The sequence below is a fragment of the Megalobrama amblycephala genome, unplaced genomic scaffold (assembly GCF_018812025.1).
Source record: "Megalobrama amblycephala isolate DHTTF-2021 unplaced genomic scaffold, ASM1881202v1 scaffold199, whole genome shotgun sequence".
NCBI lineage: Eukaryota > Metazoa > Chordata > Actinopteri > Cypriniformes > Xenocyprididae > Megalobrama > Megalobrama amblycephala.
The window spans coordinates 379,373-406,736 of record NW_025953336.1 but is presented as its reverse complement, the minus strand read 5'-3'; the positions used below and the strand labels follow the sequence as shown (position 1 = coordinate 406,736).

General features: G+C 39.0%; 2 protein-coding genes across 2 annotated transcripts; both read left to right on the top strand.

The window, feature by feature from the left end:
- The first annotated feature begins 9,042 nt into the window (after window positions 1–9,042).
- LOC125260927 lies at window positions 9,043–11,311 on the top strand. Its single transcript, XM_048179453.1, has 3 exons — window positions 9,043–9,595; window positions 9,790–9,918; window positions 10,283–11,311. Exons 1-3 carry the CDS (start codon window positions 9,196–9,198, stop codon window positions 10,465–10,467), a joined length of 714 nt encoding a protein of 237 aa, XP_048035410.1. The 5' UTR covers window positions 9,043–9,195; the 3' UTR covers window positions 10,468–11,311.
- An 8,655-nt stretch (window positions 11,312–19,966) lies between these two features.
- LOC125260906 (GTPase IMAP family member 9-like) lies at window positions 19,967–26,818 on the top strand. The gene is made up of 2 exons (XM_048179410.1): window positions 19,967–19,970; window positions 25,968–26,818. The coding sequence occupies exons 1-2, from the start codon at window positions 19,967–19,969 to the stop codon at window positions 26,732–26,734; spliced, it is 771 nt and encodes a 256-aa protein (XP_048035367.1). The 3' UTR covers window positions 26,735–26,818.
- Window positions 26,819–27,364: the final 546 nt, after the last annotated feature.

The following is a 27,364-nucleotide window of genomic DNA, read 5'->3' as shown; positions in this document are numbered from 1 at the left end:
TCGGGCAAATCGTTTGCATCGGGCATAACGTTGCCATCGGCTATCGGGCATATTGTTGGCATCACATCAAATGGCTTATTACCTCACATTAAATGGTTTTCATTTTTGCATCAAGTGGCATATCATGGTTCTACACAAAGGCCTGTCTTAGCTCTTCATATAATTAAAACCTTTCACGGCCACCAGGTAAGTCTGTTTTATGTAACTCCAAGGTCTTCTCAAATTGGCCTATATTGACTTTTCAAGGTACAGGGCCTTTGTGGTCTTTCCATGTTAATCAGATTAATGTAGCCTCACTCCATATCTTTATCAGTCAATGTTATGTATGCAATTTATTTGTCAAAATTTAATACTAGTACGTTACTAATGCAAACTACTGGTGGTGGTGTTTTCGTATGATTTAATATCACTCATTATGATTTCCCTATACTCGCTCAAGGTCAAGCGAACCGCTAACTCTATGGACCATGGTCCTCATATGCAGTCTTCTAGTATCACAGACTAATGTGTCTTTCTGACCATTCGTATCAAATCACTATTCACATCACTGGTATTCTTTTGTGTTTAATCTAGGATTACCAAGGCTATGTTTATAACAAGCTTTAGGTAAGGTTATAGCTTATCATAAAATCCTATATTTAAATCTTCTGTGGTAAGTATACTATTGAGACAAACTACCTGTAATGGCGTCAGTTTATATTCCTGATATTTACATCTATATGACTTGCTTATTCGGCTTATCCGGGCATCTCATTCATCTACATCTACTTCCCCTCACTATAGCCTATCGTGGCATCATACATGATCCACATGGCACATTTATACGCTGGCCTATCAGCCTACTTTGCTTTCATGCTTGACCTAATGTGGCAATGTTACATAATGATTCTTTCTGTTAATGATTAAACATTCATTAATGTCTGTGCATTCATTCTCTCTTTCTCTTTGGTAATATTTAGGAACGCATTCAAAGAATCATCCAACTGGTGCGTATTTTCTTCACATTCTCAGTTCTTTTGGGGGTAGGCTCCGCCCCTGCCTTCATCTTAAGGCAGGATCTGCAAACGTCTGCTACCCTCCGGATTGTACTATGGACGGGGCCTACGCCAAATAACTTTATCATTTATCATTGATATTTACATTCATACTGTTGAATAAATCATATTCAAACGTTTCTTTGCTTCCCGAGTCTTTCTGGTAGAACTGGGCTAATATGGTCATGCTTCCTAGTTCTAGTAAGAACTCTAGCTGCTGCATTTTGTACGAGCTGTAGTTTATTTATCAAGCCAGCAGAACAACCACCCAGTAGAGTGTTACAGTAGTCTAGTCTTGAGGTCATAAACGCATGAACTAACTGTTCTGCATTTTTCATTGAGAGCATATGTCGTAGTTTAGATATATTTTTCAGATGGAAGAATGCAGTTTTACAGATGCTAGTAACATGGCCTTCAAATGAAAGATTGGTATCAAAGAGCACACCCAGGTTCCTAGCTGACGACGAAGACTTAACAGAGCAGCCATCAAGTGTTAGACAGTATTCTAGATTATTGCGTGAAGAAGTTTTCTGTCCAAAAATTAGAATCTCTGTTTTTCCTGAATTTAGTAGTAGGAAATTACTGGTCATCCAGTTTTTTATATCAGCTATACATTCTGTTAATTTAGCGAATTGGAGATTTTCGTCAGGGCGCGAAGAAATATAGAGCTGAGTATCATCAGCGTAACAATGAAAACTAATGCCATGCTTCCTAATGATATCTCCCAAGGGTAGCATGTACAGAGTAAAAAGCAACAGTCCTAGTACTGAGCCTTGCGGTACTTCATATTTAACTTGTGATTGATATGACATCTCATCGTTTACTACTACAAACTGATAATGGTCAGATAAGTATGATTTGAACCATGCCAATGCAATTCCACTAATGCCAACATAATTTTCGAGTCTTTTTAGAAGAATATTGTGATCAATAGTGTCAAATGCAGCACTAAGATCCAGTAACACTAATAGAGAGATACAACCACGATCTGATGATAAGAGCAAATCATTAGTAACTCTAATGAGAGCAGTCTCAGTACTATGGTACGGTCTAAATCCTGACTGGAAATCTTCACAGATACTATTTCTTTCTAAAAAGGAACATAGTTGTGATGAAACTGCCTTTTCTAGTATTTTTGACAGAAAAGTGAGATTTGAGATCGGCCTGTAATTGACTAATTCTGTAGGATCAAGTTGTGCTTTTTTAATAAGAGATTTAATAACAGCCAGCTTAAAGGTTTTTGGTTCGTATCCTAGTGATAAAGATGAATTAACAATATTAAGAAGAGGATCTATGACCTCTGGAAGCATCTCTTTCAATAGCTTAGTCGGTATAGGGTCTAACATACATGTGGATGATTTTGATGATTTAACAAGTTTAGACAATTCTTCCTCTCCCAAAGCAGTAAATGAATTGAATTTTTCTTTAGGGACACTACAATGCACTGTCTGACACAAGACTGTAGTAGACGGTTGCATGGTTATCATTTTTTCTCTAATATTATCAATCTTGCAAATAAAGAAGTTCATAAAGTCATTACTGCTGTGCTCTTTGGAAACATCAGAAGTTGAAGTTTTATTTCTTGTTAATTTAGCCACTGTATCAAATAAATACCTAGGGTTGTGTTTATTTTCTTCTAAAAGTTTTGAAAAATAGGCAGATCTAGCAGTTTTTAAGGCCTTTCTGTACTCAGTCATTTTCTCTCTCCACGAAATGCGAAATACTTCTAGTTTTGTTTTCTTCCAGCTGCGCTCCATTTTTCTAACTGCTGTTTTTAGGGCCCGAGTGTGCTCATTGTACCATGGTTAAACACAAAGGAGCAACTGAGTCTAATGTGCTGGAAAAGAGAGAGTCAATAGTTTCTGTTGCAATATCGAGGTCTTCTAAGCTGTCTGGTATGCTAAGGCGATGAAACTGATCAGGAAGATTATTTATAAAGCAATCTTTAGTGGTAGAAGTGATACCATATTTATGGCAGAGAGGCAGTTTAGCCGCTTTCACTAAATGTAATATACACGAGACTAGATAATGATCTGAGATGTCGTCACTCTGCTGCAGAATTTCAACGGCATCAATATCGATTCCATGTGACAATATTAGATCTAAAGTATGATTACGACAATGAGTGGGTCCCGACACGTGTTGTCTAACACCAATAGAGTTTAGAATGTCTGTAAATGCCAATCCTAATGAATCTTTTTTATTGTCTACATGGATATTAAAATCACCAACAACAAGGACTTTATCTGCAGCTAGTACTAATTCTGATAGAAAATCGGCAATCTCTTTGATAAAGTCTGTATTGTACCCTGGTGGCCTGTATACAGTAGCCAACACAAATGTCAACTTACATAATGTTACGTAAAGCACCATCACTTCGAAGGAATTATATTTGAAAGACTTCTGGCTGATACTGTAAATATTACTATAAATTACAGCAACACCTCCCCCTTTTCCTTTCTGTCAAGGATTGTGTCGGTAATCATAACCTTGAGGACTAGACTCATTTAAAGTAATGTAATCGTCCGGTTTTAGCCAGGTTTCTGTCAAACACAGCACATCTAGATTATTGTCTGTGATAATATCATTTACAATAAGTGCTTTTGAAGAAAGTGATCTAATATTTAACAACCCAAGCTTTATAATTTGTTTATCATTATTATCTCTATTTTTTATTTGTTGAACATCAATTAAATTTTTACCATTAAATGGGTTTGGAAGTTTTTTGTTTTTATTAATTCGGGGTACAGACACAGTCTCTATTTGATAATATCTAGGTGTAAGAGTTTCTATGTGTTGGGAATTATCTGACTTCTGTAACGTGAGGCAGCTAGCAGACGGTCGGTTTAGCCAGTCTGTCTGCTTCCTGTCCTGGGCCCCAGTTTGTCATGTTTTAGTTCTGAGACTATATGCCATATTACTAGAGAGAAGAGCAGCACCATCCCAGGACGGATGAATACCATCTCTTTTCAACAGGTCAGGTCTGCCCCAAAAGCTTTTCCAATTGTCTATGAAACCTATATTATTCTGTGGAAAGGAGGAGGAGTATTCCCCAGGGCGCAGGTCCTGCTGTGGGTCACATAGCGGAAACTCCGTTCCTGGGGTTCACAAATGGATCTGGTGGAGGGGTTAGAGACGGGTCCTGCCCTATCTCGACCCGCCATCCTCATCCCCAGCACCCGCCATCCTCACTATTAAAACAGTATTTCTTCTGGCAATAACATCCCTCAAAAAAATTGGGGACTTACAAGCACTATCGGTTGCTCCCTCATATCTGGACTTTGCTCCAGGAATGGTCAAAGCTTTTCTGCATCCTAGACCGGGATATGTTCCCAAGGTCTCTACAAATGTCCCAGGACCCATTGTCCTGCAGGCTTTCTGTCCTCTACCTTTCATAAATCCGGATCAGGAAAAACTGAATCTGCTCTGCCCAGTTAGGGCTTTAGACACGTATGTCCACAGAGCTGCCCTGTGGCAGAAAACTGAACAATTGTTTGTCTGTTATGGTTCTCCTAATAAGGGAGGTCCAGCGTCAAAGCAGAGAATGAGTAAGTGGGTGGTCGAGGCCATCTCACTGGCATATAAGTCGGTTGGACAGCCCTCTCCTTTGGCTATCCGAGCGCATTCTACTAGGGGTATGGCTGCCTCAAAGGCCCTGATGTCGGGGGTTCCCCTCCAAGATATATGTGATGCTGCTGGGTGGTCTTCCCACCATACCTTTATTAGGTTTTATAACCTTGATTTGGGCTCCACTCCAGGGTCCTCAGTTTTATCATCCTGATACAATACACATAGGCATTTGGTCCTATGGCTTAGTTGGGATTGCGTTCCCAATGCGACTATGCAGTGTCGATGTTCCCATGAAAGGGAACGTCTCGGGTTACGTATGTAACCCTGGTTCCCTGAATAAGGGAACGAGACACTGCGTAGCTTAGCCATATTCCCTGCACACCTATGAGCGTCTGCTTCATCCATTTTCAGAAGCTGGCGTTCTTTGTTCTCAAGGGTGCTTTATAGTTTCCTGGTCCGTGACGTCAACCGCTCTGACGTCCCGCTACACTATTGGTTTGATTTCACGAGTGCTTCAAGACGTAACACCAGAGGCATTCCCAATGCGACTACGCAGTGTCTCTTTCCATTATTCAGGCAACCAGGGTTACATACGTAACCCGAGACATTTTCACACCTATGGATTGCTTGTTTTGTTCCGAAACAGGGACTAAATTTGTTACAATGTTGCATTTTCTTCTTGGTTCGGTTCGCTTTCACATGGCAACATTTCAAAGCGTACTAAAATGCGTTTAGGCAAGTCACATGCGAGTAAAACTGTCCTCTTATTGGTCAGAGTTTTCTCTGTGTCATCCATCAAAATAATGATTGACAAGTTCGCTCCATGAGTTTATTGTGGCTTTATTTGTAACTGTAGAGACACACGCAAACACTTCATAAATGTAGCCGGCTTTCCCGCTGTTAAATTATATACTACATTCATATTAATGCTGCGGCAAATTCAAACGCGCATTCTTTCTCTCTCTCGGTCTGTCTCTGGTTGAACAGCGCTGTCTAGTAGGCGACCTGTTGTCAGTGTGTAGAGAGAGACCATATGAATTTTATAATGAAACAGAGCGGGAAAAAGGCTTCGTCAGGACAGTATTCTCACATGGAGAAGTGCAAATACACAACAGAGGCGCTCGTTCGTTTTCAGCTATGGTAAATAATGTGCTCACTCACAGAATCAGACACTACCACTTTATATATCACATTTCCCGTTATGAATTATGATATCATTTGGTTCGTTGGTCCGTTAACTGGGTCAGATTGCTTTCACATCTCAAACGAACCGCTCCAAAGTTCGTTTGAAAGCATACCGAGACCACCTCTTCAAGCAGGTCTCGGTACGCTTGTTTGGTACACTTTTGGTGCGCACCCGAGTGCGATTGCTGCTTTCACACCTGCCCAAACGAACCGCACCACAGGGGGAAACGAACTCTAGTACAATTCAACCAAACTAAATGAGGCAGGTGTGAAAGCACCCTCACTGAAGTGCAGTGTAGGGAGTCTGACACACAGTGATTCTGTGAAATTGTGAAAAAACAATAACCCGAAGCAGTGTGGTTTTGCCCAACGTACTGAGGCATTGTTTTAAATTTGATAAACTTAAGCCCAAACTACTGTGGCTGGGTTTGTCCAACTTACTGTGACAGTATTGCATGTTTAACTATGTAGAGTAATAAGATTTAAGGCTCGATAGAGTTCATTTGCATCTGAAATAGACTAACAGTTATATTAAAGCAACTAGATAACATATAGTTATTGAAAGATATTGAGTTATTGAAGACATTGAGAATAGTTGTTGAATTATCTCAGTTCAATAAGGTTTTGAAAATGGAAGAAATTATCATTAAATACATAGCTAAGCACGGTTCACCTGAAATGTTGGATGGGATAGAGAAGGCAGATGATCCATACAACTGGGCTATGGGTCAATTAAAAAATTCCCATAAAATGCCTAAGAACAAAGAAGGAAAAATTGCTAATGCACTTCAAGCAGTTTTTGCTTCATACAAAGTAACTAGGAAGAAAGTAGATGAGTTAAAAGCTGAAAATGAACGACTTGCTGTTGGAGTAATTTCTACAAAAATTTACCTAGCTAGTGAAACGATATGGAAAGAAGATCAGAATGCAGAATGAGATTGCATTTCTTAGAACTAACCATGACATGCTTAAATCATCTGTGGGAAAAATGGCCAACAATTTGTTGGAAACTAAGGCAGCTTGTGAGTTTATGATCAAGAATGGCATAACTGAGAATATCACCAGTAAGACATTGTTAGGTGTCACATTGTCTAACCGAGTTCCAGAAAAGCCAGATTTGCAGGAAAATAGCTCTGAAGGTTGGAAAAGAGATTTCCGGGCATTCAGTAGTCAAGACTCTGATTGTACAGTTAGATTTCTCATGGCACCAGTTCATGCTACTACAACTGTGCGTGCTATTGAAGGAAGGGAAGAGCAAATGACCACTACCATGGTCAGAGGATTTAATCCAACTGAACTAGAAACTGTGATCAAGAATATTGAGAAATGTGATCCTGCTAAACAAGATCCATTAGATTTTCTGAAAAACTTGGAGGAATATGCTGAGGTTTACAGATTTACAGATGGCGATGCATGTGTTTTGTTAAGAATGTGCTTGCCTGACACTTTGTCTGGAGCCTTAACTCAGAAAGTAAAGGACAGAACTGCTAATAAGTCAGAGAGGAAACAGACACTACTTGAAGTTTTAGGTGTGATGTCAGTTAATTGGGATAACATATCTAAGATGCACATGAGGAAAGGAGAGTACCCAGCAGCGTTTTCAGACCGATTATTGGAGGTGTTTAAAACATTCAGTGGCAATCCTGATATTACTAAGAATGATGTCAGTTTCAAGTCTGCCTTGATTAACAAATGTGACCCATTCACTCGTTCTGCTGTGTCAATGTTTGTGACACCTCTCTCTGAGTATAATGACATTATTGGTAAAATGACACAGATTTACAACAATAATGCAAATGCAAATAATCAAATGAAAGATGCCAAACCTAAACATCCAGTTGCTGCCTTTGGCAGAAGAGAATGTTCTAGATTTTCTGATGATTTCCATCATAGAACAAAGAGAGTAAATTCAGAAGGTGTTATTCTTTGCTATGCATGTGGAAAAGCTGGTCACATTGCTAGACATTGTCTAGACAATGAGAGATCTCTTCAAAGCTTTGTCTGTCATGCATGTGGAAGGGATGGTCACATTGCAAGGCATTGTTTGCAGAAAGGAGGAAAGATCAGGAAGTTGTTTGTTTTGCATGTGGAAAGACAGGACACAAGGCAAGAGAGTGTCACTTTTCACATAAAAGAAAGGTGGGCTATCACGTTTTGCTTAACCCTTTCGCACGTAAGTTTCAAATATTCTGGCTGACCCCCCAGCGTGAGTTTTTTAAGGCGACCGCTATTTAGAACGTATCACTTTATGGTTTCCATGGTGACGCGTCATTGCTTGTTACGTGACACACTGCAGCACTGTATGAATGATGATCTGCTTTCACTTAATTTTTCCTTTTTTATTCAAAATATTCACAAATTTGTTAACTATAGCATGAAATATCTAATATTCCGATTGCCAAATATGTGCAAGTGGATGTGTTTTGCTGTTTAAACACCTTTATAACGATCGCGTTAGTTATGAGCGATGGGCACCGCCATGTTAGTTTGCACCGCGCAGAGAATCGGATCTGTTGGATTTACAACCCGTGAATTTATCCACTTCTCCCGAAATACATGAAAGTAAGTGTGCCGGTGAACTGGGGAAGAATAGAGTAAGCTTTTAAGTTACTTTCACAATGTGTATCTGATATGAATTAAACGTGTTGTCAAGTTATAATGGAAAGGGTTGTTATTTCCGCTTCTATAGACATCATTGTGTATTTTACAAACTCTAAATATATTGTTTTGTTAGTACTCATGTGTATTTAAATGTCTGAAACCTGAAATGAACATTATTTGGTTGAAAACACAGCATATATGTGATATATGAAAAGCGCTGCGCGCGTCCGTCTCTGGTTTAGCGCCAGTTAAAGCGCGCACGCACATTTGAATTTGGCAGTTGATCACGTAATGCACTGAACGTTCTAATCACACCGGTGTGATCGTACGCTCCTGGGGCCAGCCAAGACTGATCACACCGGTGTGATCGTACGCGTCAAAGGGTTAAAAAAATAGGCCCAGAGACCCAGTTGGCACTGTTGAAAGGAAATAAAGAAGAAGACATTCACACTTTGCCAGACACATCACTGCATGAACAACTGGGGGGGGGGAGGCATTGTCCTTTTGGGGTTAGGGCAAAGCGTTGTCCTTTGCTACTTCTTTTACCCCTTTTCCACCAAGGCAGTTTGAGTGCTGGTTCGGAGCCAGAGCCTAGTTTCAAATCAGTTCTTTGTCTTTCGACACACAAAGCACCAGCTCCGAACCAGAAAAACTGGTTCGTAAGTAGCACCAAAACATTGCTGGGCTAGAAGTAAGAACCGCTTACGTCAGTGGCTGGGGGCGGGGTTACCGTGACCAACGAGACGAACACAAACTGTTGAGCGCCATATTTAAAAATAGCAGCTAGCTATAACAAACATACAGGATGGACGCTATTAAGCAAAAACAGCAGTGGTCCGAAGAGGAAACAAGTTTCTTTCTTGCAGTCTGGTCCAGTGCAGAAGTGCAGAGTAAATTAGAGGGTGCTTCACGGACAAAACCGGTATTGCAGCAAATTCAGCGCGAGATGGCCGCTGCTGGGTTCGACCGGAACATTGAACAGATTAACAACAAACTAAAAAAACTCAAGAAAGATTACCGGGACCAAAAAAAGGACCTCGGTCGGAGTGGTAATGGGCGGCCACGTCGAAACCCACATTTTGACATCCTCGACGCTGTCCTCGGCGATAGGCCGGCATGCCAGGTGACCGGGGCGCTGAACTCGGCAACAGTTATGCTGGAATCGATGGTGGATGATTCGCTGCAGCAAAGTTGCACTGATCCTGGTAAGTTCTATTTTTACTATTTTCTAGGTAGCTATATATTTTTTAGCCGTTTAGTGGAGTACTAATTCCTTATATCAGTGTTCGAAATACTGCTAGCTAGGACTGTTATTTCATTCTATAAAGTATCACAGAACAATGTATACAGTAGTGAACAACAATGATTTTTAAAGCGCTGTCGTTTTGTTTATTTATAGAATTGTCTGCCATCAACGACGGAGATGACAACGTTGAGTTACCACCACCGCTGGGCTGCAGCTCTCCCGCACCGTCGTGTAGCAGCTCTGGAGATACATGTCTTGCATCTTCTGAACAAGACAAACGGGGTAAGACTTGCTGTGCAAATAGTGGTCACACCATATACTATGCAAACAGAGATGTGTGTATTACTGTCAGGTACTGAAATAATTTCATATTTCAATAAGTTTATATTTTTGCTTCATGTAATGTAATGAATATGAATCCATATTGCTTTGATATGTAACATTGAATACATTAGATTACACGACTAAAAGCAAAAGTATAGAAAAAGTGTAATTTTTAAATTTAATATTGAATTAATCTTAAATTAAGTTGCTATATTAAAACATAAGGTCAGTGATCTATCACACCATGTAGCAGATGCTTGCATAATTCCCATATGACAACACATTGATGATCTATGTCATTTGCTATTGTTGTTGTACACAGGAAAAAGGAAGAGAGACAGTACTTCAGAACTGATTCAATATTTGGAAAGGGCAGATGAGAGGTTTTTGCAGCACAGCAAGGAAATGGATGATGCCTTGCTGCTGGAAATGAGAGCAGACACACGTTCTCTGCTTGGACTCATGGGCTGCATGGTGGCGGTAATGGAAGCACAATCGCAAAAATGATCGGAAATAAATCACACCACAGTATTTCTTTTCTCATGTACAATTTTTATTTTATAAAACTATTTACAATTTATTTACTGCACTTTATATTTTACAAAGATTTATAAAGATTTGTACTGTTTTTGTAAAATAAAAAAAATAATAAACTAAGTTTTATATAAACAAATGTGTGATTAAGTTTCTTTAATCAATGGAGAATATAATAACTGTCCTCAAACACAAACTGAAGAGGTTACAAACATATGACATCGGTGTGTTGTGTTCTAAAGTAATTCAAAGGATCACTCGTTCCCGCTGTTAAAATGCATCATTAATGCAGCTCTGATGTCAGCCCCTTCAGTGTTAGCATGCTCAGGTAATGTCTGAACAGGAGGCTGAATGTTTACAGTCCTGTCTAGGTACTCTTCAGTGAAATTATCACCATGCTCCTCACAAATGTTATGAAGCACACAGCAGGTCAGTGCCATTTTCTTGCTCAGCTCCAGCTTGCAGTCGTTTCTTTTTAGGAGGCACTTCCATCGTCCTTTTAATCTCCCAAAAGACATCTCCACAACCGATCGTGCGCTGCTCAGCCTGTAATTATAGGTGTGTTGTTCAGGGGTCAGCCTGCCAGTGTCTGAAAAGGGCTTCATGAGCCAGTTCTGCATGGGGTACGCCGGATAACCTATCAGGTAATATCCCACATCACAGGCAGAGATGGTCACTTTGTTTTGCCCAAGTAATTCCCCGTCACTTAGGACCTCCCACAAGTGTGACTGTCGTAGCACTCTGGCATCATGCACACTCCCTGGATAGCCAACACAAACATCCCAGAATAGACCTTTGCCATCCACAACTGCTTGCAGAACAATAGAATGCCAGCCTTGTGTCCCACCAGTGGTCAGATCGTGGGTATGCCCACATTACAGGTGACCTCCGCTTTGCCTTCAGCTGCAAGATTGGCTGTAAAGAAAAAATGGTGTATGTTTAATTTATTAGCAACAGGGGGGCTGTTTATTTCCTATCAAGTATACAGTGCAGTATACATACTATAAAGACAGTTGAGATGTAGCTGTGATGTGATTAATCTATATACAAGCACCACTTAATAAAGCAGGGATACTTTATTTTCTGTATGAGCAACAATTGTGTGTTGGTATATAACTGCTTATTTCTTTTCACATATTCATACAATGTCTTTTCAGATACTTAGTTTCATACCATTCTTGTCCATTGAAAATGCATAAATCTAAATTTGGTCATTATTAATATAAATAGAATGTTTCCCATTTTCCATCTGTTTATTGAACAACTCAACAGTATATAAAGTAGTTGAAATTAGCAACAACCAGAACTGACCTACAGCAGTACAAAACAACACAGGCTACACATCAATAATAATAATATATTATATATATATATATATATATATATATATATATATATATATATGTGTGTGTGTGTGTGTGTGTATATCTTTTTTCACAATACTGTTTCTGAATACTTCCACTAACGTTTAATTTTATTTAACTGTAATGTGACCGATTATCAGGAGGGAAGCTACGTGCTGAAGCTAACGTTGACATCGTATTATTCGATGTTAATAATAAATAAAAAAAATATGTTATGCACTTACCGTTATTCTCGCTTGTAATCGCCGTCTGTACATATTACGGCGAGCTGCACGAACACGTTGTATTCGCCGTGTTTGAATGCCGATATAGGTTCAGAGAGCCATAAACATCAATAGAAGCGCAACGTCCGCCATTGTTGAAGGTGTTTGTGTTTCGCGCTACCACGCTAGCGTTGCTGGGAAAGATGAGACGTATACAGTGACGTAAGACCTGGCTCTGGGCTGGCTCTCTAGCCTGTGGAAAGGCAAACCGGTTCTTAGAAGGCTCCTCTGTTGAACCAACGAACTGGCACTAGCAATAGCTCTGAACCAGCACCCGGTTCGTTTTGGTGGAAAAGGGGTATTTGAGATCTTCTTTCCAGATGAGTTTTATTACTTTATTGCAGACCACTTGATCTCAGTTTTTTTCTTCAGAGACTACGGACAGACGTCCTTCCACCTAGATGGAAAACAAGTGGGCAAAAGAACATACCCACACTAAGAAATGCACAACGACAGACTCACTGCACATAACTCTAGAATGAGACAAATATATGCATACTTGGATGCAGAAAATGTATTATTGAATGCTGAACGCATATACCTGTGGATAAAGGATGTCCACACTGAGAAAATGGACACAATACCACAGGACAAAATGAAAAAGTATGCGCACACACACACACACACACACACACACACACACACATACACAAACACATTATATTGTCTATTGATTTTTGATTAGAGTTAATAAAAACGAAACAATTTGCTATTATTACTGATGCAAAGGAAAGATTATGAAAGCCCAACAAGGTTTTGAAGAGAAAAAAGGACAATATTTTTTGCAAAACAAATGCATGTTCGAGACTTAGCTATTGCCTATTCTGGTTTCATTTAGGATGTAACCTTTAAAACAGCTGAAACAGCTTGAAAGTTTTCTCACCCAAACCCAAGATGTTTGTATTTCATTTTGCGAAATTTTAGAAGAGTCTATTTGATAATTCTCCCCAATTGGATGGAGCTGTAACCAGTGTGCATGAGGTGTCAACCCAATGACGGGTAAGATTCTTTTTTGGCCAGCAAAGGACAACCTAAGGCAGGGCTTCACCGCCACCGGGCACCTGCCCAATAGAGAACGAGAGGGGTAATCTGTGAAAATGGAGTGGTTGTGATGCTTCTTTTGGGCCAAAAAGGGGGATCAAAAGGGGGACTGTAAGAATTTGTAGTCTGCCTCGACCCAGTTTCCACTCCAAAGTATATTTTAGAATGAGCTCATCCCAAAAATAGCTTAATTATCATAGAGATGAAGAAAGTCAATTGGTATATTGTTTATGTACTATTTGGTTGATGAAATCCTGAGCAGATGGTAATCAATTGTAGAATAGGAATGGGTGTGGGACACAGAGAACCATCTCAGACAATGAGGTGTCACAACTTTATTAACATACAGACCAAAACTGGTAAAACATGAGAAACTACATTTACATGAAGAGTGGTAAACTGTAACAGGATAAAAGGTTTGAGATTTGGATGTTCTGGGTTCATTCCAACTCCGATGAACCTAAGGTGCTACATGTACTTTGTCACTGCTACACTGCAATAAACTTCTTCATCGAGATCTTCAATGTCCTCATCATTTTTTCTTACAATGGCTATTGGATAGAAACTGTTCCTCAGTCTGGACGTCCTGCATTTTACTCTTACGTACCTTTTACCTACGGCAGAAGTGTAAAAAGTTTGTGTTGGGGGCACGTGGACTCTTGAACAATGGAGCTGGCTCTTCTGTGTACTCTGCTCTGGTAGATGTTCTGAAGTGAAGGTAGTGTTGATCTAATGATCCTCTCAGCAATCTACCACTCTCTGCAGGTGCTTATGGACCATTACTGTGGTGCTCCCATACCACAATGCGATAGAGCTGGTTAAGGTGATCTCAATGACAATGCAGTAAAAACTGCTGAGAGTATTTGGTGCCATGCCGAATTTCCTCAGCCTTCTGAGAAAGTACAGCTGCTGTTGTGGTTTCTTGACCAGCTGAGTGGTGTTATGTGACCAATTGGGGTGAACAAGGATATAAACACCCCAAAATTTTAAACAGCTCACCTTCTCTACCTCATGCCCATGGATGAACAGGTGCTGATGAGTTCTCCTCTCCTTCCTCATGTCCACTTTCATCTCCTTGGTTTTGTCTGTGTTGAGGGTGAGATTGTTCTCCTCACATCATTTCACAAGACAAACTACCTCATTCCTAATCCGATCTTCTACCAGACAGAACTGGTTTATATATTTGAAATGCATTTGTTGTTGGCCAGAAGAGAACTGGCCCCCCAACTAAGCCTGGTTTCTTCTCTCTTCGCTTCGCTAACAGAGGCCACACATAATTCATTTACTTTTTGGTTATCTGATTGCATATAGAGCACACACTGACCTCACACTGGTGTTGATAAGTTGTTTTGTATTTCATACTCAACAAAATGACTTTTGCTTTTTTTCTTTTTCAATGCGTTCATCAAACAGCTGTGGTAACTCGGATCAGTCTACAAACACGGTGAGTCATATCAACCTCTCCCAGTGTTATTTCATGTTCCATTTGCCACATGTTCAGCGTAGCTCTCTCTGTCAGCGATGAGGGATTTACATGTCATAAATGTAGGGAAATAGTCAGGCTGACAGAGAGAATATCAGAATTAGAGACACGCATCCAAACTTTAATCGAGGATAGTAAGAATGCAAGGGCTTCAGATACTGTTTTGGATGCAACTAGCTTAGTGAACTCTGTACATTGCGGCTGTAGAGCCCGCGCAGCAGGGCACTTGGGTAACGGTGAGGCGGCCTAGCCACGGAAAACACCACTCTTCCACCACTCTTCTAAACCGACCGTCTGCTAGCTGCCTCACGTTACAGAAGCCAGATAATTCCTAACACATAGAAACTCCACCACCTAGATATTATCACATAGAGACTGTGTCTGTATCCCAAATTAGTAAAAACAAAAACACTTCCAAACCCATTTAATGGTAAAAATTTTATTGATGTTTAACAAATAAAAAATAGAGATAATAATGATAAATGTGGCTGTAATTTATAGTAATATTTACAGTATTAGTCAGAAGTCTTTCAAATATAATTCCTTCAAAGTGATGGTGCTTTACATAACATTATGTAAGTTGACATTTGTGCTGGCTACTGTATACAGGCCACCAGGACACCATACAGACTTTATCAAAGAATTTGCTGATTTTCTATCGGAGTTAGTACTAGCTGCAGATAAAGTCCTTGTTGTTGGTGATTTTAATATCCATGTAGATAATAAAAAGATGCATTGGGATTGGCATTTACAGACATTCTAAACTCTATTGGTTACTATTATAAACTCTAACATGTGTCAGGACCCACTCATTGTCATAATCATACTTTAGATCAAATATTATCATATGGAATCAATATTGATGCTGTTGAAATCCTGCAGCAGAGTGATGACATCTCAGATCATTATCTAATCTCATGTATACTACATTTAGTAGTATACTACATTTATTTATGGCAGGGAGGCTTAACTGCCTCCCTGCCATAAATATGGTAGAACCATCACTTCTACCACTAAAGATCGCTTTATAAATAATCTTCCTGATCAGTTTCATCGCCTTAGCATACCAGACAGCTTAGAAGACCTTGATGTAGCAACAGAAACTATTGCCTCTTTCTTTTCCAGCACATTAGACTCAGTTGCTCCTTTGTGTTTAAAAAAGATTAAGGAATTTAATCTAATGCCATGGTACAATGAGCAGACTCAGGCCCTAAAAACAGCAGCCAGAAAAATGGAGCGCAGCTGGAAGAAAACAAAACTAGAAGTATTTCACATTTCATGGAGAGAGAGAATGATTGAGTACAGAAAGGCCTTAATAACTGCTAGATCTGCCTTTTTTTCAAAACTTTTAGAAGAAAATAAACACAACCCTAGGTATTTATTTGATACAGTGGCTAAATTAACAAGAAATAAAGCTTCAACTTCTGATGTTTCCAAAGAGCACAGCAGTAATGACTTTATGAACTTCTTTACTTGCAAGATTGATAATATTAGAGGAAAAATTATAACCACGGAATTGTCTACTACAGTATCGCGTCAGACAGTGCATTGTTGTGTCCCTGAGGAAAAATTCAATTCATTTACTGCTTTGGGAGAGGAAGAATTGTCTAAACTTGTTAAATCATCAAAATCATCCACATGTATGTTAGACCCTATACTGACTAAGCTATTGAAAGAGATGCTTCCAGAAGTCATAGACCCTCTTCTTAATATCATCAATTCATCTTTATCACTAGGATACGTATCGGAAACTTTGAAGCTGGCTATTATTAAACCTCTTATTAAAAAAACACAACTTGATCCTAGAGAATTAGTCAATTATAGGCCGATCTCAAATCTTACTTTTCTGTCAAAAATACTAGAAAAGGCAGTTTCATCGCAATTATGTTCCTTTTTAGAAAGAAATAATATGTGTGAGGATTTCCAGTCAGGATTTAGACTGTACCATAGTACTGAGACTGCTCTTATTAGAGTTACTAATGATTTGCTCGCAAGGCTCAGTACTAGTACTGTTGCTTTTCACTCTTCATGGAGGGAGCCACCATGCCATATGTTCTTTCGTTTGAGTTTATTATCACATCAGATCAGCTAGATGCACAGAATGTGGGAAAACAATTAATGACACTGGAACAACATCATCAAATTTTATGAGACATTGCATCCACAAAGGTTAGTCACATTAACTCACACAACTAGCTATTATACTGTGGTGTAGCTGCATGGCTCTTTTGAATTGCCAGCCTGTTAAAATATAAACCAAAAAAACCTAGACTCCGGTATACTTCAAAACGAAGTTCTTTTTCTTTCTTCATTTAGGGGTAAATCTAAGTTCAAAATACGTGACCAGTGATATACTATAAACGAACATCTGATGCCGCCCACACTGCTGAGAACGATGGTTATATGAACATGTAAATATGTGCCGTGCACTTATATCTCAGTAACAAAATAAATACAACAAAAATGAGAAAACTGCAAGCATTTAAGCATAAGGAAAGCGTCTGATCATAACAGCATGGGAATGTTAGCATGAGCTCTGCAAATTAGCACTCCAGTCACGTCACGTCTTCATATAGCACTTTATTCAATAGATTGCTTAAAATCAAGCAGCTTTACAGTATCAAACATGAAAACAGTGTTAGTGCCTTATTGTTTTACAAGCACAACTTCATTTTGTACTATAAAGCGGCTATCCAGTGTGTTCATGTTTTCAACCGCAGAGATCTTACCTCAACGAATTCAAACACACGCAATGAGTAAAAGATGCGTCCCACGTGAGTGAAGGCGGAGCCTCAGCGCACACCTCCTGTTACGTTATCGTCTCTGACCAATGGTGGTACGAAGGTGTTTTGCCGCTGGAGCGAACTTTTTCTGAAAGTTCGCTTTGGCAAGCCATTTCGAACTTCCAAAAAGAACAGAAAACGAACTTCGTTTTGGCCTGATTTAGTTCGAAATTACTTCACATCAGTTCTTTCTTCAATTTCGTTTAAAGTATAATGGGGCCTTAACAAACTGCTGTATAACAAACTGTGACTCACTGGTGCCATCTTGTGTCCACTTAGCGACTGTATTGAAAATGACTACTCGTGTTGCCAGGACGAGTGTTTTGTACATTGTAATGGAATATAAACTATCAAGCTGGATGTACATTATCCCTTGCATAATACGACCTTAGTTTACGATAAAAAATAGGATTTGATTATGAGAATTTTTTTTTTTTCACTTGAGACTCGACTGGGACTCGTGACAAAAGACTTCAGACTTAACTTGGACTCCAGCTTAAAGACTCCAGACTTGACTCAGACTCCAGATAAGAGACTTGTGAACATCTCTGCCTCATTGACATGACAGCCAGTGGCACATCTCCTCAACAAACCATCCATACCGGCGTGATGTATATGATCCTCAACTGGATGGAACTGAAATACTTTGAATGTTTTGATCCTATCGGACTTATGATAGCAACCTGAATCGTAACAAAGCACTGTTCTTTTTGGCTTGCTTAGTTGGGGACACTTGACATTTGATATTCAACAGTGCTTTGATCTGCCTGCATTGACACTATTCTTTAAGAGCTGCTGTGCAGCCAAAATTATATACCAGTTATCAATTTAAAGCTACTTTGACACAATCTGCTTTGAAAAAAGCGCCATATAAATAAAGGTGACTTGACTTGACTTAACATAAAAGTCAAGAGTCAAGCTGCCCAACTAAAGGAAACATTTATCACCATAACATTTTCAATAAAACAACATCTAAATCTCTGTTAATTCTCAAAAAGGACTGTAGACAAATGACAGTCTGTTTTGTAATAAGAGATATTTGATGTCTTTTCAGTTGATTTCATCAAAGGCTGTGGCTGAGGTCAACTGTAGTTGTGGTGTTTCTCTTTCCTTTGGTGATTCTGTTTGTTATCATCAGGTGTCTTCAATAATCAAACAACCATCACTCATATAATCACTTAAGTACCTAATTATGTCTAACACTGCTTTGGTGTCACTTCCCATATTGACACAGAGCAGTGTTAAAGGGTTAGTTCACCCAAAAAATTCTGTCATTTATTACTTACCCTCATGCCGTTTCACACCCGTAAGACCTTCATTAATCTTCAGAACACAAATTAAGATATTTTAGTTGAAATCCGATGGCTCTGTGAGGCCTTCATAGGGAGTAATGTCACTTCATCTGTCAAGATCCATAAAGGTACTAAAAACATATTTAAATCGGTTCATGTGAGTACAGTGGTTCAATATTAATATTATAAAGAGACGAGAATATTTTTGGTGCGGCAAAAAAACAAAATAACGACTTATTTAGTGATGACCAATTTCAAAACACTGCTTCAGAAAGCATCGGATCATTATGAATCAGTGTATCGAATCATGAATCGGATCGCGGTTCAAACCCGCAAAACGGCTGAAATCATGTGACTTTGGCGCTCCGAACTGCAGATTCGACACACAGATTCATCTGTGCTCCGAATCTTCCTGAAGCAGTGTTTTGAAATCGGCCATGACTAAATAAGTCGTTATTTTGTTTGGTGCACCAAAAATATTCTCGTGGCTTTATAATATTAATATTAAACCACTGTACGCACATGAACTGATTTAGATGTGTTTTTAGTACCTTTATGGATCTTGACAAAGGAAGTGACATTACTCTCTACGAAGGCCTCATGAAGCCATCGGATTTGAACTAAAATATCTTAATTTGTGTTCCGAAGATTAATGAAGGTCTTACAGGGTGAGTAATAAATGACAGAATTCTCATTTTTGGGTGAACTAACCCTTTAATTTAACAGGGAAATTACGGTGTGTCTTGTGTTCTTAAACAGTCTAAAGATTTGTCCTATTCAGTGTAAAATTCCACCCACATACAAGTTTTTTTCTTGTTTCCTGTAAGACATCAATTCAAGCACGCAAAACTTAAATGCCAGGATCTGATCTTTTGTCTTTTAAACCCTCAAAATAAGAACTGCAAGTAACTAAAGGAACATGCGGGTACATTTTTGCTTTCTTTTTGCTTTCAATCACATGAACGAACTTGTGATATGTTAACCATTGCAAGTGTATGAATATCCCCATTTATTGAAGTGTCTGTGTTCTAAATAATATTTTATGTTGGTATATATATAGAAACCTCTGGGGTTCTATCTGCATTCTGAGCAGTTTTTGAGATATTGAGCTTCAAAGATTTTGCATTCCATACAGCACAAAATGATAGATAGATCAGTGCTGATTGGCTCATAGAACCTTATAGTACCACTGTCAGGTACTACACTCAGTTCTGTTCATAATTTGTTTCATGGCATGCTGGGAACCATGGGTGAGTTTTGATTGTCTAATTTTATTGAAAATGCTAGATCTTATGCTGTAGCACAGGACTGCTGCAATCAATAAAGTAAATCTAGGCTTGTTTGAGATGCGCCTCACCTGAAGTTCAGCCGAGAGCAGGCGGCTGCAGTGAGGGGAGGAGTGAAAACAGTGCAGGTAAGACAGACAGTTCTCCGTCCTCGAAGTGGATCAGGAGGATCAGACACCTATGAGATCAAAGGCGGATATTGCGGGATTCACAGTTGCGCTTTTTTGCTGATAAACTGGATGTTATTTAAGTTCTGTTGCTTTTTATATGAATATAAACATAATGAACAATACACCCAAAGTACTTGTTATTTATTTCCATTGGAAAGATGTGTGGATCAATCATTTTTATATTACAGACATGTTTTTATATATTTATATAAATCTGATAACTATCATATAACTCACAGAGAGATCGCACTGTCAGAGACTTTAGGAATATTCACACATTATTTTTACACATAAAAATATTTTAAAAGAGATCAATACATCGCTGTCGTCAGCAAGTTGTTTCCCATCGTGCTTTTGGTCAGCGCAGTCGGTGGAGAGCAACTGCGCTCGACTGCAGAATCCGACACGTCCGCCTTGCCCTGGTGAGAGGTTTCTGACACACGTCGGCATGACATCAGAGCAAGGCGGCCCACCCTCGGACACATTCCTAACCGGCATGCATCTTGCGGTGATCACCGGTGATCGGTTCTGCGCAGAATTTGCTCATCTCAAACAAGCCTAGTATCTCAAAGATCAGGCTCCAAATGAGTTTAGTGATTTAGATCACAACATGACTATTATGTCATGAAAAACATAACCATAACCAGCAACAACTGATCACCTTTTTTTTTTTTTTTTTTGATTCTGCTTGTTAACATCAGGTGTCTTCATTAATGCTTAATCATCATTCAGTTAATCACTGAATTATCTCATTGATGTTAACACTGAGTCAAATAAACTCTGAGGAGAATTAATTAACACTGGGGTTTTGCTGTGTAAATATTAATAAACAGCAGGGTCCTCAACTCTGGACACTGAGATCTACTTTCCTGCAGAGTTTAGCTCCGACCCTAATCAAACATACCTAAACAAGCTAAATTATTTATGTAAATAAATAAATCATTAGGGGCTGTCTTTTTTTAGGGGCTTTAATGATTAGGGGCTTAACACATTAAAAATATTAAGGCAGTTAACCCAGCATCTATTTTTTCTGTCATCCTTTGGCTAGTATTACAAATTATGATCACGCTCTTATTCATGCAAATGCTTTTAAGCCATTTAAATGCGGCAAAAGAGAAAAAGACAATATGTATATTTTGTGAACAGTGAGTTTGGCCTGGTGCAGCATTTCCTCTGCTGGCACGTCTGTTCTCCTGTTTGCCTCCGTATTCAGCTGTGTGCCTGTGTTAACGTCATGTTTAAGTTACAGACTTCATAACATTTCCACACAAATAACAGTTTGCAAGTTTGCAAGTCCAGAATAGAGATAATAAAACAAGAAACCTTTCAGTTTTATGGCTGATGGACCATGCATAACTGTTTTTTATTATTTTGCAAATGATCATCCGCCAGACTGGTTTGGACACCTTTGTGGGCCGTATGTTTGACACCTCTGGATTATGTCACTTAAGTCGTAGGAAGAACGTGTGCAAAGACGTGCAAGCCATTTTAGTGTTTTTGTTGTAAAATGCAATTTGTACACAATTTGTGCAGACTCATTAGAGGGTGAAAGCAACATGAGCTACAACTACATCTCTGATTTTGTATGCAAAAAAACATTATTGTGCTACACATTTGGTTTCAGATTTTATCGGCTCTTAAAGAGAGACATACAAATGGGAGCATGGGCGCTCCTGTTTGCGGTTTAAAAAGGGTTAAGAAACTCTGTTCCATGAACAGACAGGTGGTTGGCTAGACTAGGCCACAAGTAGGCCAGGTCAGCCTTCCTGGTGGCTCCAGGGGTCAACTATGTGTGACTGGCCAGGGCTCTTCTTGAGCCCTCCGGCCTTACTCCCTTAAAGGAACTCCTTCCCTTGAAGATGTTGGTTCTATGTCTTGAACGAATTTGGTGAGTCAGGTCCTCTGTTATAACTCGGAGGTGCTTCCTCCTCAGAGGCTTTTAGCTCAGCTCTGGTCTTAGGGAGGATTGTCACTGACAGCCTGTGTGATCAGAAAGGGTTGAGTTCTTTGAGTTTTTTATGCTCTCTTTGTGTTCCTGCCTTAACTCTTGTGAAAGGTTTTGAAACAGAAACTTGGTGACAGTGCCACTGCCTCACGTGCCACATGTTTCTTTGTGTGATTTAAGGGGAAAAGAAAGCAAAAAATCTGCCCACTTGTTCCTTTTTTTTTTTCTTTTTTTTTTTTTTTTTGGCAGTTTTAGTTTTTTGGTCTTTTGGTTTCTGATAATTGTGCATGAATTGCTCTTATCAGAAACAAGGATGTTCACAAGAAACTCAGATTGTGGCTGGAACATTATACTGAATTATGAAATGTCAGTAATTAAACATGTCTCAGCACAAAACACCAATCAACAAGCATTGCTCTGAGACACAGACCTGTTCAAACAAGGACAAAGTCTCAACACAGAAAAACACTTCACATTAAAACAAGAGAATCACTGAAAAATTCAATGTAATATCGTCAAAAAAGAAACAACATAATATTCCAAATGACAAAAAATAAAATAGCATATATAGTTTCATTTAACATCTAATATGAAACTAAAAACTGAATTTATGACACTCATTTATCCCCTGTGCAATACGTACTTATTTAGCACTTAAACTGTTTTCCAAGTTAAGGACCGAATACAATACCGATACTTTTTTTTCTAGTACTCACCGATATACATTTATTCATTTAATTATTTATTTATTTATTTTTTTGTGTTGCAGTTTTCAAAGCACAACACAGTGAGAGCTTGTAGGAGAGCTTCTTTATTATTACTCTTATGAAAAAAGTCATCATTTATATGTGCTTGTCTCAAACTTAAAGAAAAATTTCACAGTGTCCAATACCTTCAAAGGGCATAATTACCAATAACTATATAATTGTTGTTAAAAAGAAATTTACAAATTACAAACAATACAACAAATACTATAGAGATACAAATTAAATAAACTTGTTTTTCAGATACAGTAGGATTATTTACCCTCTAAACATTCATTTAACATCTTTTGTTGTTTTATTAGCCTAACATTAATGACAAATATAGGCTACAGTCCCTCTAAAATCCATAGATACTGACATATATCCTGTTTTCACCCAAATGTTTACGTCCACTTTAGCCATAAACGACTGTAGACCTACTTACGTGAGATACTCCACACGATGGACATTTTGACAACTATGTGTGCATTTGACCATTCAGGTGCGAGGAGAACCGATCGCATGCGAGAGAGAGAGAGAGCGCTTCTGGTCTGTGTCATTCAGCATGTATCCCTCCTTCACTAATCGATAACGAATTGTGATTGAAAGCATGTAGTTTGCAATGTGTGTGTTGTCATCATTCATTTTGAAATGTTTCCTCACCTCTAAGGTTGACATTGTTTCTGCTGCTGCTGTTGGAGTCTCTCTGCGCGGACAGTTCTGTCAGTTACGTCGCGTGAGGTATCGGTCTTTGTTATCGGAGGTATTTTTACCAGTACGAGTACAAATACATGAGCTTGATATCGGCCCGATACCGATACTGGTACTGGTATCGGTATCGGTGCATCCTTAGTTTCTGCATTATGATCTGAAGTAGGTATGGGTACCGAAACCCGGTATTAATTGACCCCGGGGCTAAATTTTGAAAGACCGGTGTATTGATAAGCTCTGACGTTAACGGTTCTGCTATCGGTACTGGAGAAATTATGAAGAAAATACATGTGCATTTATTATTGCTATATAGACATTATCTTGCAGATTCAATCTTGCCAGAGTCGCCAGCTGTTTCTATATGCAATAATATTAGGACATGATGCATTTTTGCTTTCACAAGATGAGAGATCGCGCTCATGCAGAGGAGCTACAGCGCGCGCAGCCACTCACAACATGAAAGCCCTGTTTAATGGTGACGATTGAGGAGAGAACTAAACAACTAAACATCTGCTTACACTTTAGGCCTGTGCTTTGATATTAAGCTAATTTTATTTTTGATTTCGATTTTGGCTTCTAAGGATCAGAAAGAAGATATCTGAGGTAAAACTATTAAAAACTAGCCGTCTTTCGTCTAGCACACCTTCATTCTCTTCACAGCTGCACGCGATCAATCCTCCCTAAACCCAAACTTAACGTCAGAATCAGCACAATCGGTGATTGTTGTAAAATGCAGTCTTTACTGTTGCTAAATTGCAGTAAAGGTTTGATAATTATTATCAATGTTTAAAACGTTGAAAGCACAATAATCCGCGCAAAAGACGTTGTTCCTCAGGCTGAATTGTGTGCGCGCGCTTCAAAACGGATTGCAAATAAACAAACAGATTACACGTTGGGCTTCAGGTGCACGTCCAAACGATCAAATACACACAATAGTATGTTCAAATGACCGGATTGGAGTGTTTAGCTACTTAAACGCAGTTTATATCGTAAGTGTACATGAACAGCTGGGAGAAAATCCGATGTGTGTTAATATCTATTGTCTTAAAGTGACAGCAGTCACCTTCTGACGATTATGTATCAGTTTTAATCAAACTACAAAATGCAAAGAGAAAACCACTCACAGCTCTTTATTTGAATATAGTTAGCTTTAATAAGATTTAATCTATTAATTTATACTGTGAAAACCATGCAGTGTTATTTTACATTTGGTTACTTAGATTTCTTTTATAGGCTAGGCCTATTACTTACATGAACACAAGAACAAATGAAAGCACTTTATTTCTTTTGTTTCTTTTGTTTTATTGTATTTGTCAGTTTGTTTCTTTGTTCATGTTCTTACTGTATCTTATATAAAACACCAAAAATGCCAGACGCTATATAATATAAAGCACAATTAATTCAGCTCTATATATATACACTCACCTAAAGGATTATTAGGAACAGCTGTTCAATTTCTCATTAATGCAATTATCTAATCAACCAATCACATGGGAGTTGCTTCAATGCATTTAGGGGTGTGGTCCTGGTCAAGACAATCTCCTGAACTCCAAACTGAATGTCAGAATGGGAAAGCGTGAGCGTCAATTTTGAGCGTGGCATGGTTGTTGACGGGCCAGTCTGAGTATTTCACAATCTGCTCAGTTACTGGGATTTTCACGCACAACCATTTCTAGGGTTTACAAAGAATGGTGTGAAAAGGGAAAAACATCCAGTATGCGGCAGTCCTGTGGGCGAAAATGCCTTGTTGATGCTAGAGGTCAGAGGAGAATGGGCCGACTGATTCAAGCTGATAGAAAAGCAACTTTGACTGAAATAACCACTCGTTACAACCCAGGTTTGCAGCAAAGCATTTGTGAAGCCACAACATGCACAACCTTGAGGCGGATGGGCTACAGCAGCAGAAGACCCCACCGGGTACCACTCATATCCACTACAAATAGGAAAAAGAGGCTACAACTTGCACGAGCTCACCAAAATTGGACATCTGCCTAATAACCTATATAACAAAAAGTACCGATAAGAATACCGTTAAAGTACCGGATCGATAAGCAGTATCGGTAAGAGTAGTAATACTGTTAAAACCTTAACGATGCCCATCCCTAATCTGAAGTCCTCACAGGGGTTGGCATCATCTCTTCACAGATGTTGAGTCATCTGAAGTCTTTAAGATCAAATGAGCTGGAATAATCTCTAGAGACAGAGGAGCTAATGGAAAATAATTAGTGTAGCTGCTGTTCATGACATTACAAACAAAACTTAATAGGTTACCAGTGTGGAGATGACAGAATCGATACTGTATATTGACTAGGAAATTATAGTAATTTAGCACAACTGGTACATGATGTAGTAAAATATGTAATTCTTCTATTCGTTTTCTTTTTTCATACAGTGACAAAAATACCACAGCGAAGAGCTCCCATCAACATCCAGGACACTCCTGCTGTCAGTCTCTCATCCAGACGGATTGTTCTTCTGGGTAAAGGTGGTGTTGGGAAGAGTTCATCTGGAAACACAATCCTGGGACAGAAAGAGTTTGAATCTCAGTCAAGTACACCTTCAGTAACCAGTGAATGTTCAGAAGCTCACGCCACTGTTTCAGGCAGATCTGTGTCTGTAGTTGATACTCCTGGATTATTTGACACAGAGATGAACCCTGAAAAGTTAATGATGAAGATAGCGAGAAGTGTTTATTTATCCAGTCCTGGACCACATGCTTTTCTCATTGTTCTCAGAGTAGATGACAGATTCACTAAACAAGAGCAGCAGTTTCCTCAGATGATTGAGATGATGTTTGGTCAGGAGGTGTTGAAATACTCCATCATTCTCTTCACTCGTGGAGATCATCTATATGGAGTGTCTGTAGAGGAACTCATTGAGGAGAACTGTGCTTTGAGAGCTCTAGTTGATCAGTGTGGAGGCAGATATCATGTCTTCAACAATAGAGATAGGAGAAACACAGGGCAGGTGAATGATCTACTGCAGAAGATTGACACAATGATAGAGCAGAATGGAGGAGGACACTACAATAATCTGAGAACAGATGCTCTGAGAAAAAGACAAAAGGAAGAAAAGAGAGAACTACAAGAGGAGACTGAGAGTGCAGGACCAAGGAGAACAAAACCAGTCAGGGAAAGTGACCGGTGCACAATACTTTAAATTTCATTGTGTGATTTTGTTTTTCTGTTGTGAATGTATTTGTTCCAGTAGAGTTACATGTCCATATAGCAGGGGTGACCAGAATCGGTCATGCAGTGTTTAGATCCCACTTTCCTCAACACACCTGCCTGAAAGTTTCTAATTACATTTTGATTAGCTGCTTCAGGTGTGTTTAACTGGGGTTGGAGCTGAACTCAGTGTCCCTCCAGGAGCAGGACTGGACACCTCTGATATAGAGGGCACTGACGTCCCTCTGGCACATGTACCCTCAGCCGGACATAGTGGCAAAACATCCTGCAACTTGACTTTTAATAGGGGAAACTGTGAACCAGAGTAAAACAATTATCTGCTTAAATTAAGGGCAGATTTAACAGATTTCCTTACAACATGGTAAAGAAGCAGTAGTCCAATGATATTGATGTGACCAAGAATCAGGTTTCTTAATCAGGAAATACATCAAAGCCTGTATTTCCAAGACAACACTATAAATAAATACTTTTTTAGGGAGATTGACAAATGATAGAATTCCATTTATATATTGATAAAGAAAAAAAATCTTATTTTAATCAATTTATAGAGTAACCTGATACCTTAGGAAGTGAACTGGATGGATTTGAAATAAAAAGTAAG

Coding starts and splice junctions, on each gene's coding strand:
- LOC125260927 (XM_048179453.1), top strand. CDS start 9,196: ATGGACGCTATTAAGCAAAAACAGCAGTGGTCCGAAGAGGAAACAAGT. Junction 9,596..9,789: donor GCAAAGTTGCACTGATCCTG/GTAAGTTCTATT, acceptor GTTTATTTATAG/AATTGTCTGCCATCAACGAC. Junction 9,919..10,282: donor TTCTGAACAAGACAAACGGG/GTAAGACTTGCT, acceptor TGTTGTACACAG/GAAAAAGGAAGAGAGACAGT.